General features: G+C 46.7%; 1 protein-coding gene across 1 annotated transcript in view; it reads left to right on the top strand.

Moving 5' to 3' along the window:
* The first annotated feature begins 1,538 nt into the window (after nucleotides 1–1,538).
* Nucleotides 1,539–18,633, top strand: part of LOC149462976 (phospholipase A2 inhibitor and Ly6/PLAUR domain-containing protein-like) — a 28,798-nt gene continuing 11,703 nt past the window's right edge. Inside the window, exons 1-3 of the mRNA XM_089676042.1 lie at nucleotides 1,539–1,708; nucleotides 5,173–5,289; nucleotides 6,748–6,897. Of these exons, the coding sequence (XP_089532168.1) occupies nucleotides 1,657–1,708; nucleotides 5,173–5,289; nucleotides 6,748–6,897 (319 nt within the window). The 5' untranslated portion in view covers nucleotides 1,539–1,656. The remainder of the gene's footprint in view (nucleotides 1,709–5,172; nucleotides 5,290–6,747; nucleotides 6,898–18,633) is intronic.

Below are 18,633 nucleotides of genomic sequence, written 5' to 3'. Positions count from 1 at the left end.
CAGTAAATCGTACACCTATGCTGTATTATACTTGATGCGATATAACATACTTGGATATTTGCGCCTATTATAGAATTGTATGTATATGCTAAGCTGCTGTTAGAAACCATGGGGCCCCATATAGCCAAACTGATAGCCCCCCTAAAAAAAAAGCAGTTTACTAGGCTTCCGTTATGAATGAATACAGTGAATGATCAGTACCAGGGGCGGACTGACCATTTGGAAACTCGGGCACTGGCCGAGGGCCCGGGGTCAGTAGGGGGCCCCATGAGATGCCCCTGGTACCTTTCTCATAGGCTTTTTTAAGTTTGGGCAAGGACACAGGGGCCCCATGATCCCCTATTGTCAGTCCGCCACTGATCAGTACCAATCAATCACTGTGTTTGTTGAGGAAAGAAAGGGGCTGGTAAATGTGACATATTTACTGGACCCTTCCCCCAGTCTCCATCACACAGGGTTCTGGGCAGAAGTGGGAAACATATGGTGCACAGGGAGGGTGATGGGTGTGGAGTGTGCAAATACTGGAACCAATCCCCTGTATGGCTCACTCTGCAGCAGCTGAAAGCAGGAGGTAGATGAGAAGAAGCCAGCTTTCAGCTGCTGCAGAGAGAGCCATATAGGGGATAGGTACCAGTAATTGCCCCCCCCTACACTGATGATTACCCTCCCCACCACATCTGATTCACCCAGCTGCCTGGGCCCCCCTACTGGCCCAGGTCCCATAAAGGAGGACTGGTGATACCCCCTTATCCATGGCCCTGTTTATATGCCTAATACAACTTCATTGCTGAAGCATTTTGTTATGTGGTGTGCTTACTTATTTATTTATTTAAAAAAATTACCCTTTTCTTCCTTATAGCATCAACATAAAGTGAACAGAAAATTAAAAACTAGTGTCCCGGTTGGGAGATTTTCCCTTTATTCTTGTTAGGGCTCATTCACACTTGACTGTTTTACCAACGCTTGCCAAACACCCCTATAGCGTTTGGCATTTGCAGAGGGTTTTTTATCGCTCGGCAAACGCCACATGCGCGGTTTAGCGGCAGTTGCTAGGCATTTGCCGAGCGTTAAAAATGCCCCACAAACACCTATAATGAAGTTTAAATGGTGTTACCACTTCGCAAACGCCCCGCAACTGCCGGCCGGGTGTTTGTGGAGCGGCACCATAGACTAGAATAGGAGGCTTCAACGCCTCCTGACTCGACCGGAGGCGTCCGTTTCGCCGCGACGTGACGCTAACGCTCCCGTTAAAACAGCACTATGTGCTGCAATGTGCAGAATTATCCGAGGCGTTTGGGAAGCGGTGTGAACGGAGCCTTATGGTGATTTTCTCTCACTTTTGTTGATAATGGTCAATATGACAAATAGTGAATATATAGGAGTGCCAAAAGTCTGGTACAGAAGCTGTTAAACTCCTCTAACCAGCTTCTACGTCCTACTCACCGATATGGAATGTTACTGACAGCAACAGTTCATCTCTCTACACACCTTAAAATTCTGCTTTCTCTGCATTTACCTCATTCTTACACAATCACGAAAAGTGCAGATCCACACCTCCAGGCTGTTCATTCATCTCATCTACAACTCATCTACAGTACACAGGCCTAACTGTCCTCCGCAGATCAAAGAGCACCAGCTGAACAGGACACTGCCAGGATGAGACTCACTGTGGGTGTAATCATAGGGATCTCTGTTGTTATGGGTACAGGTGAGTGTTTTAATATAACAAAATGTTTATTTTGTACTATTTCTGTTTTGGATGCAATTGGGAAAGGTTAGACGTTCTTAGATCTGAGCTGCACCTCTCAGTATTCTCGGAGTAGCAGGAGGGAGCTTGTAGTGTCTGCAACTGATGGCACCTTGAAAAACCAGATTAGAAAGAGAGTCACCAGAGAGACAGTTAGTCACAAGAGAGAGAGAGAGTCACCAAATCACTGGAGTGATGGTGATTCTCTATCTTCTGTATAAATTCTTGAGCTGTTTGTGCCCTCACTGCAGAGTTTTCCTTTCATGTAGTGTCTAATAAACCGATGTGAGACAGAAAAGGCTGAAGAATCTCCTCAAAAGGGACATAGTATTTTGGACCCAAGTGAGATCTTAAGTTTCTCCTCTCAATCCAAAAATAAAACTAACAGTTTTGACTTTGCACTGGGTTTTATTATTTTGACTTTATGGTTTTACTTCAGTTGAATGAATGGATGAATGATTGGTTGCTTGGTTGGTTAGTTGGTTTGTTGGTGCCAGTTGTTTCATTTGCTTTGTTTCCTCTTGCTTAGTGGCTTATTGTTGTTGGTTGATCGTTGTTTTGTTGGTTGCTGTTTGGTTATTGGATGTTTATTTGTTATTTTAATGAATGCCCATATAATTAAACTTCATTCAGTGCCCCCTCTTCTGAATGTCTTCAAATTTGGAAATATATCGGGGGGGTCTACTTCCACCCTCCTACATGTAGATCTTGGAGATGACCAAAAGCTGATCAGCAGGGATTAGAGTGATGAAACCCCTCGCCTGGCCTGCAAGCAAGATTGTATGGACCACAATTGCACCAATGAGCCAGTATCAAGGACATCATTAGTTCTCCAAATTGTACATGTTGTGATATCAACCACAGGCAATTTTTGGTTCTGTGGTTCTAATTCCCCCTGCTAAGTTACCATTATGTAAAATTAGATCTCAACAGGGTGGAGCAAAAGCTGACCATCCACTCATACACTAGCAGAACTTTGAACATTTTTAGAACATTTGGTAAATTTTCTAAAGGTTGGTGGCATCAAATCCACAATTGTTTTTGACCCTAGCAACAAGAAAAATCAAAGGTGCAAGATGGAAAATTGTTGTCGAATGAAATCATAAAAAGTGTAATACACATGCTCCAGGCACAAAAGAACCCCATTTAATGCATCTGAGAAACCATTTAAGTAGATCTGAATGAAATTTTAAGAGCTTTCTAATTAAATTAGTTTACTAAACTACGGTAAGACTAAATGCTCTGAATACGTTTTTTAGAATTTCTTCACGAATGTTCAAACCAAACTCTACTGGTATGTTGCCAGTTTAAAGTGGACTACTCCCACCCCCATTCTAAGACTATTCTATCTACCCTGTAAAAGAAAAGATATCTATACTTACCTATTCCACTCTGGGCACGTGATAGGGTCCCTGCACCATGTGGAGGAGAGGCAGCAAAAACAGCTGCATGTCACCCATAGGCTTACTTTGGGGCTTCCATTGTAGACTGTAGTTCATCTACAATGAAGTCAGCACTGGAACCCAATCATGTGATCGGCCTGGAGCGGTTTCAGAATAGGTAAGTACACACATCTTTTCTTTTACAGGCTAGATAGAATAGTCTTGGAATGGGTATGGAAGTACGTATGTTTAGGCTTAGGTAGAATTTGACTGGAATTCCACTTTAAAACTGTGATGTAGTGTGAATTAACTACTGCAAGCACTTATTCTATCTATCTATCTATCTATCTATCTATCTATCTATCTATCTATCTATTTTAGTCTTGCCTTTTTTTCTTTTGAACTGATGATTCATTATAGACAATCTCTGTGCTTGACTGTGTGATATGTTCTCTGTTAATTTGCGTATTTTGCTTGCATAATAAAAACTTGTCAGACAAGTTTTTTTTACCCACAGGGAAGCTTCTATGTACATTGCTAATCTGTCTACATTCCTTTCTCTGTAGAATCATGTGCCTGCTTTTTGTGTAGGCTGTTCTTTACAATTGTAAAACATACACACATACAATATATACTGTACATATACACATACATAGGGGTTAATTTACTAAAACTGGAGAATGGAAAATCTGGTGCAGCTGTGCATGGTAGCCAATTAGCTTCTAAAGCAGGCCATACATGCGTCGATTTCCAAATGATTTTTCGATTGGAAATAGAAAACATAGTTTGTTCTGTAATCCGAAGGTGCCACCAATGATTTTGAAAATCGGTCGTTTTTCACAAATGTTCCAGCATGCCCGATAAACGAATTTGAGAGAAACCACGAAAATCGGCCAGTGCCATTGTCCCACTAACAGAGCCAAAATCAGACGATTATTCTTAGGTCCGACTTTCGAACGAAGTTGTATGGCCGGCCTAACTTCAGCTTGTTCAATTAAGCTTTGATAATAAACACTGGAAGCTGACTGGTTTCTATGCACAGCTGCACCAGATTTTGCACTCTCAGTTTCTAGTAAATTAACCTTGTTCTTACTGTACATAAACTGACATGGAGTCTTCTTTATGAAAGTATCAGTAGTAGTGATGCTGGACCAGTAGAATGGCTCTTGATAAATATTAGGTGGTTGATTGATGGTGTTGATCTCTTTTTGGAGATATAGGCTAAAAACAATTGAGTACTGTCTACTAACATTTTTCACTTTTAACTTTTTCAAGACAAACTTTTAGGGTATGTCCCCTTCTTCAAGGTCCAAGTCTTGAATGCCTTGCAGAAGGGGGCATACCCTAAAAGCTTGTTCTGAAAAATTCTAAGCTAGTGCAAATAGAAAAGTATCACAAACAGTACAATTGTTTGTGTCGCAAGTGCAGTAATACGACTACAATCACCTCAAGCGAGATTTGGGCTGCTATCTTACTGGTATGACAGAGCTGTTGCTTCAGCTAAGATACTTAGAGTAGAGCAGAGAGAGAGGAGCTCCTGTTGTCCAAAATAAGGAAAACCTTGATGGAGAATATAATAGTTTTTTGGAGGTGTACTTGTTTCAAGGTAATTATCTCCCCCTTCTTCAGAGCTGTTGGTATGTTCTAATGGAGATGGGTAGGTAGCTTTTTTGCTGCATCTGCAACTCGCAAGCAATGTCACAAGCCTACCTATCCCCATTAGAGTGTACCAACAGCCCTGAAGAAGGGGAAGGAAGTTCCCCAAAACGCATTTGCTCTAGCTGTACTCGTTTTATCTCCAATAAACAATTGTATTCTTCATCAGGAGTTTCCTTATTCTGGACACCAGGAGCTCCTCTCTCCATACTCAAGTATCTTCTCAGTAGTAGTCAAGGCATTTTCCCCCAGTCACCAGCCAGATTTAATTTTTCTTTAAATATTTAAAAGTAGGTTTAAATCACAGTACATGCTTGTGCTTATTTTCCCATTATTACTTTTTCTTACATACTGTACATCTTTACGGTTCTGTTTTTTTCTCTTTAGTTCATGCACTGAAATGTATACAGTGTAGCAGTTACAGCGATACAAACTGCAATGGCAGTACAGTGGAATGCTCCTCCTCTTCAGGAGCATGTGCGACTACCCTGATCCGGAACAGAGGTAATGACCCTTCCATTTCCAGTAGCAGCCGCATACTGCTCAGAACTCTACAACTGCACACAATCTATAATTACACAAAAGCTTTGCAAGCTAAATAGTTTATGGCTGCAACCACACCTCTTTGCTTTGGCCTTGGTCAAGGGTGATGCATTGGAAAAGGTCCTGCTGAATGTATCTTTGAAGCAAGGTTCTATCAAAATTCATTTTCCATGGATGGTAATGCCAATAAAACTTCTGGCAGGGAAAATGCAAATGCGTGATTGTAGTGTAAGGCATTTGCCTTTAGTCCAGTTGTTGTCAACTTTTGAGCTAAAGGGGGTCTGAAATACGGCCCCTTACATCACCAAACGGCCACACATATTGTTCATATACTGTATGTTATGCTTGAAAGGACTGTTAGAAACTGCAGAGCTAATAGAGGAACCGAGGCTCAGAGAGTGTGGACATGCTACATTTTTGGCTGGGGATATGCTGCAGAAGACAATACAAATCTGAGAATATGTTACACGGGGCTAGCAGAGATCAATGCCATTACCCTAATCAATGTTTCCACTACAGACTGCTGAAGTCCGAGGGCCACATATCATATACCAAGGGGCCGCAGGTTGGGCACCAGGAGACTAGACACGTGAAAAAAACTACAGAAATGAGTCCTCACTTTATATAAGTTTTCCGAAAAAGTGATCCTAGTGGACTGCTAAACATGTGGGGGTTTCAGTTGTGTACATAGAATTGCAGGTTGAAAGATTAGAGCTTTAAAAACAATGTTACTAAGTAACATGTTTATACTCCTACAGGGCCTAAAATTATGTAGGTTCTCAATGGTAATGGTAGAGCTAAGAGACATATGGTTTGGTATGTTGATACAACTCAAGAGGGCCCATTTATAAAGCAGAGGCAAGTTTGTTAAATACATAGGGGCCCATTTATAATATAGTACTGTATATACACTCCAAGGCTGTGAATACTGTGGTCCGCCTTTTATGTTCCTCATAGTTGGTGATAGAGATATATATGTTGATATAATTCTTGTAGGTCCACTTTTAAAATGGCAATAGGTCTATCAGAAATATATATTCGGCTTTTGAAAAAATTATAGAGGGTCTTTATATAAAGTGCAACAGGGCTCAGAAGCTAAGGAAGACCTATTCTTTCAAAAAAAAAAAAAAGGAAGAAATTACAATCACGTGAACTGAAAAATGTCATGTGACCATCCTCTCCTACAATTATAACATTCCCACCCCAGCATTACATAGAAAGAACTCATTTGCACACTGCAGGTTTCACTTCTCATCCTGCATTTTATGAATGGGCTGGAAAATGTAAGCTGCATTGTTGTCTATAGGGAGTAGTAATGCCTGTGCTCTAAATAAATGTCTCCAATAAAAAGTGCTCTCTATAATTCAAACAAAAAAATGTAATTTTCTCTTTTTTTATATTTGTATTTCTCTTATACAGGAGCCCATTGGGTAAGCTATTTTCAAATCAAGTCCTGTGTGCCTACGTCAGAGTGTCACAGTAACGGAAGGGTGACAGGCCTATATGCAGAAACCACATTTAGTACGTCATGCTGCTTCAATGACAACTGCAACAATTATATAGCAAACTGTAAGTCAAATATTTGTATTTTATGTTACGTTCATGTGTTTAAAAAATATGTCATTTAAAATTTAATTTGCGTTTTAGTATACCTAACAACAAAAAGACAAAACATTTTTTTTTGATACAGTAAGGGATGTTAAAATTTTTATCATGCTGGGGATACTTCCTTTTAGTTCCTGCCTCAATACCACAAGGAAAAGGTCACACAATATCTGAAACAAGAGAGCTTCACTCCTCTGTTCCTTTTTGGTTACTTTGGGTTTTCCACCACTTCTCATTTGGGTGACAGTGTTTATTAGATCTCCTCCAAATAGAAAAGATGGATCTTCTCAGCTTGAATAATGAAGTAATAAAAACCTGATAGCGATTTCAACCCTTCCATACATCTAAAACCTGAAATTAAAAAAAAATGTGAGGTTTGGAAACCTATAATGTGTATGTTAAGCCAACACACATTTTTGGATATAGAATAGAATAGATATAAAAAATATAGAATAGAATAGACATATGTAGCACTACCCCCATAGGAGCCACTGAACATGTTTTTCCCAAAACAATGCAAAGACAGCCAGGCACACACAGCAACAGTCTTCTCATGCCATCTCATTGATCAATCCAGAATTTTTTGGGGTGGTTTGGTAGCTTGGGGTGGTATGGGATACTCCATTTAAAGTGGAGCTCCACCCAAAAGGGGAAGTTCCGCTTTAAGTCTTTGTCCCCCACTCCCCATTAAGGATTGGCACCTTTGGGGAGCGGGTACCCAAATTTGACAGGTAGCAGCTCCCACTTCTGCTGCGATCACCTAAGGTGTTTGGAAGCGGATGTTGTCCTTCCCCCCTCCCTCCCCGTAGTCTTCTGGGACACATGACAGGTCCCAGAAGACTACAGAGCCATTCACAAAGCGCAGTGGTTCTCATGCATATGTAGTGGGCACCCAGCTGTGAAACCGCAAGCTGTCACAGCCGGGTGCCCACACTGAAGATGCCGGCGCCAGGGAGAGAAGACGGCCAGTGAAACCAGCCGTGGTGAGGACACCGCTGGACCGAGGAACAGGTAAGTGGCTGTATTTTAAAGGTCAGCAGTTACAGGTTTTGTAGCTGCTGACTTTTTTTTTTTCAGGTGGAACTCCGCTTTAAGCACATGCATTACATTGTGAGCTCTCCATACCAGATCTTTGGCTCCAGAAGAATTAAGGAATAGGTAGTAGATAGAGATGAGCGAATCGAAGCATCCGAAGTGGAATTCGAGTCGAATATCGGAAAAATTTCGATTCGTGCCGAATCCGAAAAACAGCCTAATTCGGACGCGCGAATCGAAATTTTTCCGAAAATGGCGGCTGACATGTGCGGCGACGGAGCGGGGATGTCGGGGAAGGCGCGCAGACAAGGCGCGCTGCCCCATAATGCATTCCTCAACGACATGTGATCGCATCAGCCAATCAGCAGCCAGCCAGCCAGCACTGTGTAATGGTCGAGGTATATATAGCGGCCATTTTGGAAATCTTCATTTGCCTGCAGTCATTGAACAGAGGCAGACCGCTCTGTACTAGGGACAGGGACAGAGTTAGGGCCACAGAAACGAGAATTGGGGACAGAGAGAAGTTACTTAGGGACAGAGAACCATTACTCAGGGACACAGACTTGTTAATGAGGGCCACAGAATCGTTATTTAGGGACAAAGAAACGCTAGTTAGGGCCACAGAATTCATACTCAGGGACAGACAGAATTGTTACTCAGTGCCAGAGAATTGTTACTTAGGGCCACAGAAACGTTATTAGGGCCACAGAATTTTTACTCAGGGACAGACAGAATTGTTACTGAGTGCCAGAGAATTGTTACTCAGGGACAGACAGAATTGTTACTGAGTGCCAGAGAATTCTTAGGGCCACAGAATTCATTCTCAGGGACAGACAGAATTGTTACTCAGGGACAGACAGAATTGTTACTGAGTGCCAGAGAATTGTTACTCAGGGACAGACAGAATTGTTACTGAGTGCCAGAGAATTGTTACTCAGGGACAGACAGAATTGTTACTGAGTGCCAGAGAATTGTTACTCAGGGACAGACAGAATTGTTACTGAGTGCCAGAGAATTGTTACTCAGGGACAGACAGAATTGTTACTGAGTGCCAGAGAATTGTTACTCGCACAGACACAAAATTGTTACTTGCACAGACACAGAATTGTTACTCGCACAGACACAGAATTGTTACTCAGGGCCACAGAATTCATACTCAGGGATAGACAGAATTGTTACTGAGTGCCAGAGAATTGTTACTCAGGGACAGACAGAATTGTTACTGAGTGCCAGAGAATTGTTACTCAGGGACAGACAGAATTGTTACTGAGTGCCAGAGAATTGTTACTCGCACAGACACAAAATTGTTACTTGCACAGACACAGAATTGTTACTCGCACAGACACAGAATTGTTACTCAGGGCCACAGAATTCATACTCAGGGACAGACAGAATTGTTACTGAGTGCCAGAGAATTGTTACTCAGGGACAGACAGAATTGTTACTGAGTGCCAGAGAATTGTTACTCAGGGACAGACAGAATTGTTACTGAGTGCCAGAGAATTGTTACTCGCACAGACACAAAATTGTTACTTGCACAGACACAGAATTGTTACTCGCACAGACACAGAATTGTTACTCAGGGCCACAGAATTCATACTCAGGGACAGACAGAATTGTTACTGAGTGCCAGAGAATTGTTACTCAGGGACAGACAGAATTGTTACTGAGTGCCAGAGAATTGTTACTCAGGGACAGACAGAATTGTTACTGAGTGCCAGAGAATTGTTACTCAGGGACAGACAGAATTGTTACTGAGTGCCAGAGAATTGTTACTCAGGGACAGACAGAATTGTTACTGAGTGCCAGAGAATTGTTACTCGCACAGACACAAAATTGTTACTTGCACAGACACAGAATTGTTACTCGCACAGACACAGAATTGTTACTCAGGGCCACAGAATTCATACTCAGGGATAGACAGAATTGTTACTGAGTGCCAGAGAATTGTTACTCAGGGACAGACAGAATTGTTACTGAGTGCCAGAGAATTGTTACTCAGGGACAGACAGAATTGTTACTGAGTGCCAGAGAATTGTTACTCGCACAGACACAAAATTGTTACTTGCACAGACACAGAATTGTTACTCGCACAGACACAGAATTGTTACTCAGGGCCACAGAATTCATACTCAGGGACAGACAGAATTGTTACTGAGTGCCAGAGAATTGTTACTCAGGGACAGACAGAATTGTTACTGAGTGCCAGAGAATTGTTACTCAGGGACAGACAGAATTGTTACTGAGTGCCAGAGATTTGTTACTCGCACAGACACAAAATTGTTACTTGCACAGACACAGAATTGTTACTCGCACAGACACAGAATTGTTACTCAGGGCCACAGAATTCATACTCAGGGACAGACAGAATTGTTACTGAGTGCCAGAGAATTGTTACTCAGGGACAGACAGAATTGTTACTGAGTGCCAGAGAATTGTTACTCAGGGACAGACAGAATTGTTACTGAGTGCCAGAGAATTGTTACTCAGGGACAGACAGAATTGTTACTGAGTGCCAGAGAATTGTTACTCAGGGACAGACAGAATTGTTACTGAGTGCCAGAGAATTGTTACTCGCACAGACACAAAATTGTTACTTGCACAGACACAGAATTGTTACTCGCACAGACACAGAATTGTTACTCAGGGCCACAGAATTCATACTCAGGGATAGACAGAATTGTTACTGAGTGCCAGAGAATTGTTACTCAGGGACAGACAGAATTGTTACTGAGTGCCAGAGAATTGTTACTCAGGGACAGACAGAATTGTTACTGAGTGCCAGAGATTTGTTACTCGCACAGACACAAAATTGTTACTTGCACAGACACAGAATTGTTACTCGCACAGACACAGAATTGTTACTCAGGGCCACAGAATTCATACTCAGGGATAGACAGAATTGTTACTGAGTGCCAGAGAATTGTTACTCAGGGACAGACAGAATTGTTACTGAGTGCCAGAGAATTGTTACTCAGGGACAGACAGAATTGTTACTGAGTGCCAGAGAATTGTTACTCGCACAGACACAAAATTGTTACTTGCACAGACACAGAATTGTTACTCGCACAGACACAGAATTGTTACTCAGGGCCACAGAATTCATACTCAGGGACAGACAGAATTGTTACTGAGTGCCAGAGAATTGTTACTCAGGGACAGACAGAATTGTTACTGAGTGCCAGAGAATTGTTACTCGCACAGACACAAAATTGTTACTTGCACAGACACAGAATTGTTACTCGCACAGACACAGAATTGTTACTCAGGGCCACAGAATTCATACTCAGGGACAGACAGAATTGTTACTGAGTGCCAGAGAATTGTTACTCAGGGACAGACAGAATTGTTACTGAGTGCCAGAGAATTGTTACTCAGGGACAGACAGAATTGTTACTGAGTGCCAGAGATTTGTTACTCGCACAGACACAAAATTGTTACTTGCACAGACACAGAATTGTTACTCGCACAGACACAGAATTGTTACTCAGGGCCACAGAATTCATACTCAGGGACAGACAGAATTGTTACTGAGTGCCAGAGAATTGTTACTCAGGGACAGACAGAATTGTTACTGAGTGCCAGAGAATTGTTACTCAGGGACAGACAGAATTGTTACTGAGTGCCAGAGATTTGTTACTCGCACAGACACAAAATTGTTACTTGCACAGACACAGAATTGTTACTCGCACAGACACAGAATTGTTACTCAGGGCCACAGAATTCATACTCAGGGACAGACAGAATTGTTACTGAGTGCCAGAGAATTGTTACTCAGGGACAGACAGAATTGTTACTGAGTGCCAGAGAATTGTTACTCGCACAGACACAAAATTGTTACTTGCACAGACACAGAATTGTTACTCGCACAGACACAGAATTGTTACTCAGGGCCACAGAATTCATACTCAGGGACAGACAGAATTGTTACTGAGTGCCAGAGAATTGTTACTCAGGGACAGACAGAATTGTTACTGAGTGCCAGAGAATTGTTACTCAGGGACAGACAGAATTGTTACTGAGTGCCAGAGATTTGTTACTCGCACAGACACAAAATTGTTACTTGCACAGACACAGAATTGTTACTCGCACAGACACAGAATTGTTACTCAGGGCCACAGAATTCATACTCAGGGACAGACAGAATTGTTACTGAGTGCCAGAGAATTGTTACTCAGGGACACCTAATCGTTGAATTAAATAGTATGTCAGACAACATGCAGAGGAGTGGCAGAGGAGGCAATGTTTTAGGAGCGAGCAGACGTGGCAGCAGAGGAAGGGGTCGAGGCAGCAGTATTCGCAGCCAGAGGCCAGTGCTCCCGGTGTCATCCAGCGGTCGTGTCTCCACCGACAACCCTGCCGTCATTGATTGGTTGGCTCGGTCGTCTTCCTCTTCCCAGGTCACCTCTGACACCTACAGCCAACGGTCGGTGGGTACGTCAGACACAACCGTTAGTTGGCATGGCCCGGGACCAAGCCCACTGAAATCACGTGTCCTCTACCTGCCCCTGTCCTTTGCTGTTCCCTCACCAAGCGAAGTATCGCATGCTGTGGGCTCAGCCCCACTGTACAGTGAGGAAGAGCTAACAGAGGGCGGTCAGGAACGGGGGGAGACATCGGCCTTTTCAGCAGCCAAGCGAACAAGTACTGGCGAGGAGAGTGGCTCGGTAGCCGGTCTAGAGACAGGTCTGTCTCCTGACCCAGACGCAGCCGAGGGGGCTAGTAGTGAGGCGGAGACCCTACTTGATGATGAGGAGGTTGATCGCACTTGGCAGCCTCGTCGTCATCAGGCAATTTCTTCCGCATCATCAGGAGAAGAGGGTGGCAGCTTGGCAGCGAGCAAAACAGTCGGTGGGTTGCCCAGGAGACAGCAGCAGGGTCGCATCAGTGTCAGTGGAGCCAAACGTCCACGGAGTAGAGCACCAGCTCCACTGCAGCCTACCACCACGGCCAGTAGTGGTGCCGTTGCGCACGGAGGAAGTAGCAGTCAGCCAGTGAAGAGTAGCGGGGGCAAAGTTTCCTACTCGGTGGTGTGGCAATTTTTCCTCAAGCCGCCCGAGGAAGTAAACGTAGCCGTATGTCGACTATGTGGCCAGAAATGCAAGCGTGGCCAGGGGGCCCATGTTGGGACTACAGCGTTGCGTCAGCATATGCAGCGTCACCATTCGGTGGCCTGGGAAAACCGTGATAAACATACGGCGGTTCTGCCTGCCCCAGCCCCCGCTCCATCACCCGCTCCGTTACTTGCTCCGTCACCCGACGTCGTCAATCGCCCTCTATCAGCCAGTCAAGGCTCCAACACCTCTGCTGAGGGGAGTTGTCGCTCATTGGCATCTTCCGCTCGTTCAGATGCTCCTTCTCCTGCTACTCCTCTTCTCGGATTCCGTCAACAGTCTTTCTTGGAATCCGTATCCAAGAGACAACAGTTTGCGAGCACGCACCCGACGGTGCAAAAGCTGAACGTCCTCCTGTCCAAGTTGCTGGTGCTGCAGTCCCTCCCTTTCCAACTGGTGGACTCAGCACCTTTCCGAGAAATGATGGCTTGTGCCGCGCCGCGGTGGAGAGTGCCAAGCCGTCATTTCTTTGCCCAAAAGGCAGTGCCAGCCCTGCATTCACATGTAGAAGAGATGGTGGGCCAGTCTTTGAGCATGTCGGTCTCTGCCAAAGTGCACGGCAGCGCCGACGTGTGGAGCTGTAACTACGGTCAGGGACAGTACATGTCATTTACGGCCCACTGGGTGAACGTGGTGCCGGCACAGCCGCACCAGCAACTTGGACAGGTCACGACGCTTTTGCCTCCACGTTTGCACGTCCTTGGTCCAGCAAGCATGTCCGCCTCTACCACCTCTTTTTCCGCCGTGTCCTCAGCCGCCACCCCCGTGCCAAGTCCCATTACCCGACCGGCATATCACATGTGCAGGGCGCAACGGTGTCACGCTGTGCTGCACCTGGTATGCCTTGGCGAACGTAGTCACACAGGGGAGGAACTGCTGAGTGTAATGAACAGAGAAATCGACAGATGGCTGTCTCCGCGCAAACTAAAAATCGGAACCATGTTGACTGACAACGGAAAGAACATGGTGTCTGCTCTGCGTCAAGGAAGGTTGTGCCATGCGCCATGCATGGCTCACGTGTTCAATCTGGTTGTCAAGCGGTTCCTAAAATCCACCATCCCACTGCAAGACATCCTTAAAATGTCACGTAAACTGTGCATGCATTTCAGCCATTCCTACACCGCAAAGAACACCCTCATTGAGCTGCAGCGTCAGAACGGAATTCCACAGCATCGCCTGATCTGCGACGTTGCAACAAGGTGGAATTCAACCCTACACATGTTAGACCGCCTTTACGAGCAGCGAAAGGCCATCACCGATTTCCTGATGTTACAAGCGGATAAAGGTACTCCCCTGTGTAACTTAGATGTCAGCCATTGGCAGCTCATGCGTGACACCTGCCGCTTGCTCAGGCCCTTTGAGGAGGCCACGCTATTCGTGAGTCGGCAGGACTATGGGATGAACGACGTCATTCCTCTGTTGCACGTCCTGGAACAAATGCTGTTAACAATGGCTGGTCAGGGTGCGGTAGACGTGGCGCACAGATCTCAACGCCACATGACCCCTGTGGGGGCAGGACAGGAAGAAGAGGAGGAGGTAGAGGAGGACATTTGTGCTCAGGAATTATTGAGTGAAATGGGTGGTTTTTCCACTCAGCGGACAGGAGTGGAGGAGCAGGAGCATCTGGTAGAGGAGGAGGAGGAGGAGACAGAGGACCCAGACGCACCGTGGCAGTATGCTGTGGAGATGGAGGCAGGGAGTCCCTCGCATTCCTTGGCACAAATGGCCCATAGCATGCTCGGTTGCTTGCGTAGCGACAGCCGAATAATAACCATCAGACAGAGGGATGACTTTTGGCTGTCCACCTTGTTGGACCCTCGCTACCGGTCCAAAATGGTGGCCTTTTTCACACCTGCTGAGAGGGAGGCCAAAATTACGTACTATAAAAACCACCTATGTAGTCAGTTGGTCTCTGCCTTTGTGCGCCAACGTCCATCCTCAGACACTGTGGGCCCTGTGCGCTCGCGTTCCGCTGCCATGGCAGCAGGGGAGGGGTGGGGTGGTAGGAGCAGTGGCAGCTCCACCAGCAGCGGCTGCCTCAGTCTGCAGTCGATGATGAGTAGCTTTCTTCACCAGCGCAGTGAGGAAACTACTAACCAGCCGCAGCAGCAGCAGCAGCATCAGGTGGACCTGGAGCAGGAGCTCAAACAACAGGCTTGGGCCTACTTGGACAGCACCCTGCCAACCGAGGTAGACAATCCCCTTGACTACTGGGCAACGAAACTTGACCTTTGGCCCCAACTAGCTGAATTTGCCCTTGAAAGGCTGTCATGCCCGGCCAGTAGCGTGGCATCGGAGCGCGTGTTTAGTGCGGCAGGAGGTATTGTAACTCCGCGGAGGACACGACTGTCCACCCAAAGTGTGGAGAGACTCACGTTTGTGAAAATGAATCAGGCGTGGATTAGTCTGGATTTCAAACCACCAGTTCCTGACACAACTGACTAAATCCGCCATGAATCATGCCTCAAACATGTGCCACTTTCAGGTCTCCTCACACACTGCTGGTGTGTTACATTTTTTGACATAGGGTGCAGGCAGATTACGGGCCTCACATAGCTGCTGCCAGGCCCCTAATCTGCCATGGGCCCCTATATACCGCCTCCTCATGCTGCTGCCAAGTCCAGAGTCTCTCATGGGTCCCTGTACGGCCTCCCATTGCTGCTGTCTCCATCGCCACACTCTGCTGCCATGTGCCACTTTCAGGTCTCTTCACACTGCTGGTGTGTTAAATTTTTTGACATAGGGTGCAGGCAGATTACGGGCCTCACATAGCTGCTGCCAGGCCCCTAATCTGCCATGGGCCCCTATATACCGCCTCCTCATGCTGCTGCCAAGTCCAGAGTCTCTCATGGGTCCCTGTACGGCCTCCCATTGCTGCTGTCTCCATCGCCACACTCTGCTGCCATGTGCCACTTTCAGGTCTCTTCACACTGCTGGTGTGTTAAATTTTTTGACATAGGGTGCAGGCAGATTACGGGCCTCACATAGCTCCTGCCAGGCCCCTAATCTGCCATGGGCCCCTATATACCGCCTCCTCATGCTGCTGCCAAGTCCAGAGTCTGTCATGGGTCCCTGTATGGCCTCCCATTGCTGCTGTCTCCATCGCCACACTCTGCTGCCATGTGCCACTTTCAGGTCTCTTCACACTGCTGGTGTGTTAAATTTTTTGACATAGGGTGCAGGCAGATTACGGGCCTCACATAGCTGCTGCCAGGCCCCTAATCTGCCATGGGCCCCTATATATCGCCTCCTCATGCTGCTGCCAAGTCTAGAGTCTGTCATGGGTCCCTGTACGGCCTCCCATTGCTGCTGTCTCCATCGCCACACTCTGCTGCCATGTGCCACTTTCAGGTCTCTTCACACTGCTGGTGTGTTAAATTTTTTGACATAGGGTGCAGGCAGATTACGGGCCTCACATAGCTGCTGCCAGGCCCCTAATCTGCCATGGGCCCCTATATACCGCCTCCTCATGCTGCTGCCAAGTCCAGAGTCTCTCATGGGTCCCTGTACGGCCTCCCATTGCTGCTGTCTCCATCGCCACACTCTGCTGCCATGTGCCACTTTCAGGTCTCTTCACACTGCTGGTGTGTTAAATTTTTTGACATAGGGTGCAGGCAGATTACGGGCCTCACATAGCTGCTGCCAGGCCCCTAATCTGCCATGGGCCCCTATATACCGCCTCCTCATGCTGCTGCCAAGTCCAGAGTCTCTCATGGGTCCCTGTACGGCCTCCCATTGCTGCTGTCTCCATCGCCACACTCTGCTGCCATGTGCCACTTTCAGGTCTCTTCACACTGCTGGTGTGTTAAATTTTTTGACATAGGGTGCAGGCAGATTACGGGCCTCACATAGCTGCTGCCAGGCCCCTAATCTGCCATGGGCCCCTATATACCGCCTCCTCATGCTGCTGCCAAGTCCAGAGTCTCTCATGGGTCCCTGTACGGCCTCCCATTGCTGCTGTCTCCATCGCCACACTCTGCTGCCATGTGCCACTTTCAGGTCTCCTCACACTGCTGGTGTGTAGAATTTTTTGACATAGGGTGCTGGCAGATTATGGGCCTCCTATAGCTGCTGCCAGGCCCCTAATCTGCCATAGGCCCCTATATACCGCCTCCTCATGCTGCTGCCAAGTCCAGAGTCTCTCATGGGTCCCTGTACGGCCTCCCATTGCTGCTGTCTCCATCGCCACACTCTGCTGCCATGTGCCACTTTCAGGTCTCCTCACACTGCTGGTGTGTAGAATTTTTTGACATAGGGTGCTGGCAGATTATGGGCCTCCTATAGCTGCTGCCAGGCCCCTAATCTGCCATAGGCCCCTATATACCGCCTCCTCATGCTGCTGCCAGGTCCAGAGTCTCTCATGGGTCCCTGTACGGCCTCCCATTGCTGCTGTCTCCATCGCCACACTCTGCCATGTGCCACTTTCAGGTCTCCTCACACACTGCTGGTGTGTAGAATTTTTTGACATAGGGTGCTGGCAGATTATGGGCCTCCTATAGCTGCTGCCAGGCCCCTAATCTGCCATAGGCCCCTATATACCGCTTCCTCATGCTGCTGCCAGGTCCAGAGTCTCTCATGGGTCCCTGTACGGCCTCCCATTGCTGCTGTCTCCATCGCCACACTCTGCCATGTGCCACTTTCAGGTCTCCTCACACACTGCTGGTGTGTTACATTTTTTGACATAGGGTGCAGGCAGATTACGGGCCTCACATAGCTGCTGCCAGGCCCCTAATCTGCCATGGGCCCCTATATACCGCCTCCTCATGCTGCTGCCAAGTCCAGAGTCTGTCATGGGTCCCTGTATGGCCTCCCATTGCTGCTGTCTCCATCGCCACACTCTGCTGCCATGTGCCACTTTCAGGTCTCTTCACACTGCTGGTGTGTTAAATTTTTTGACATAGGGTGCAGGCAGATTACGGGCCTCACATAGCTGCTGCCAGGCCCCTAATCTGCCATGGGCCCCTATATACCGCCTCCTCATGCTGCTGCCAAGTCTAGAGTCTGTCATGGGTCCCTGTACGGCCTCCCATTGCTGCTGTCTCCATCGCCACACTCTGCTGCCATGTGCCACTTTCAGGTCTCCTCACACTGCTGGTGTGTAGAATTTTTTGACATAGGGTGCTGGCAGATTATGGGCCTCCTATAGCTGCTGCCAGGCCCCTAATCTGCCATAGGCCCCTATATACCGCCTCCTCATGCTGCTGCCAGGTCCAGAGTCTCTCATGGGTCCCTGTACGGCCTCCCATTGCTGCTGTCTCCATCGCCACACTCTGCCATGTGCCACTTTCAGGTCTCCTCACACACTGCTGGTGTGTTACATTTTTTGACATAGGGTGCAGGCAGATTACGGGCCTCACATAGCTGCTGCCAGGCCCCTAATCTGCCATGGGCCCCTATATACCGCCTCCTCATGCTGCTGCCAAGTCCAGAGTCTCTCATGGGTCCCTGTACGGCCTCCCATTGCTGCTGTCTCCATCGCCACACTCTGCTGCCATGTGCCACTTTCAGGTCTCTTCACACTGCTGGTGTGTTAAATTTTTTGACATAGGGT

This window comes from Staurois parvus, unplaced genomic scaffold (genome assembly GCF_062004578.1).
Source record: "Staurois parvus isolate SC_StPar_1 unplaced genomic scaffold, SC_StPar_1.0 ptg000163l, whole genome shotgun sequence".
Taxonomy (NCBI): Eukaryota; Metazoa; Chordata; class Amphibia; order Anura; family Ranidae; genus Staurois; species Staurois parvus.
This window is presented reverse-complemented; position numbering and strand designations above follow the sequence as displayed.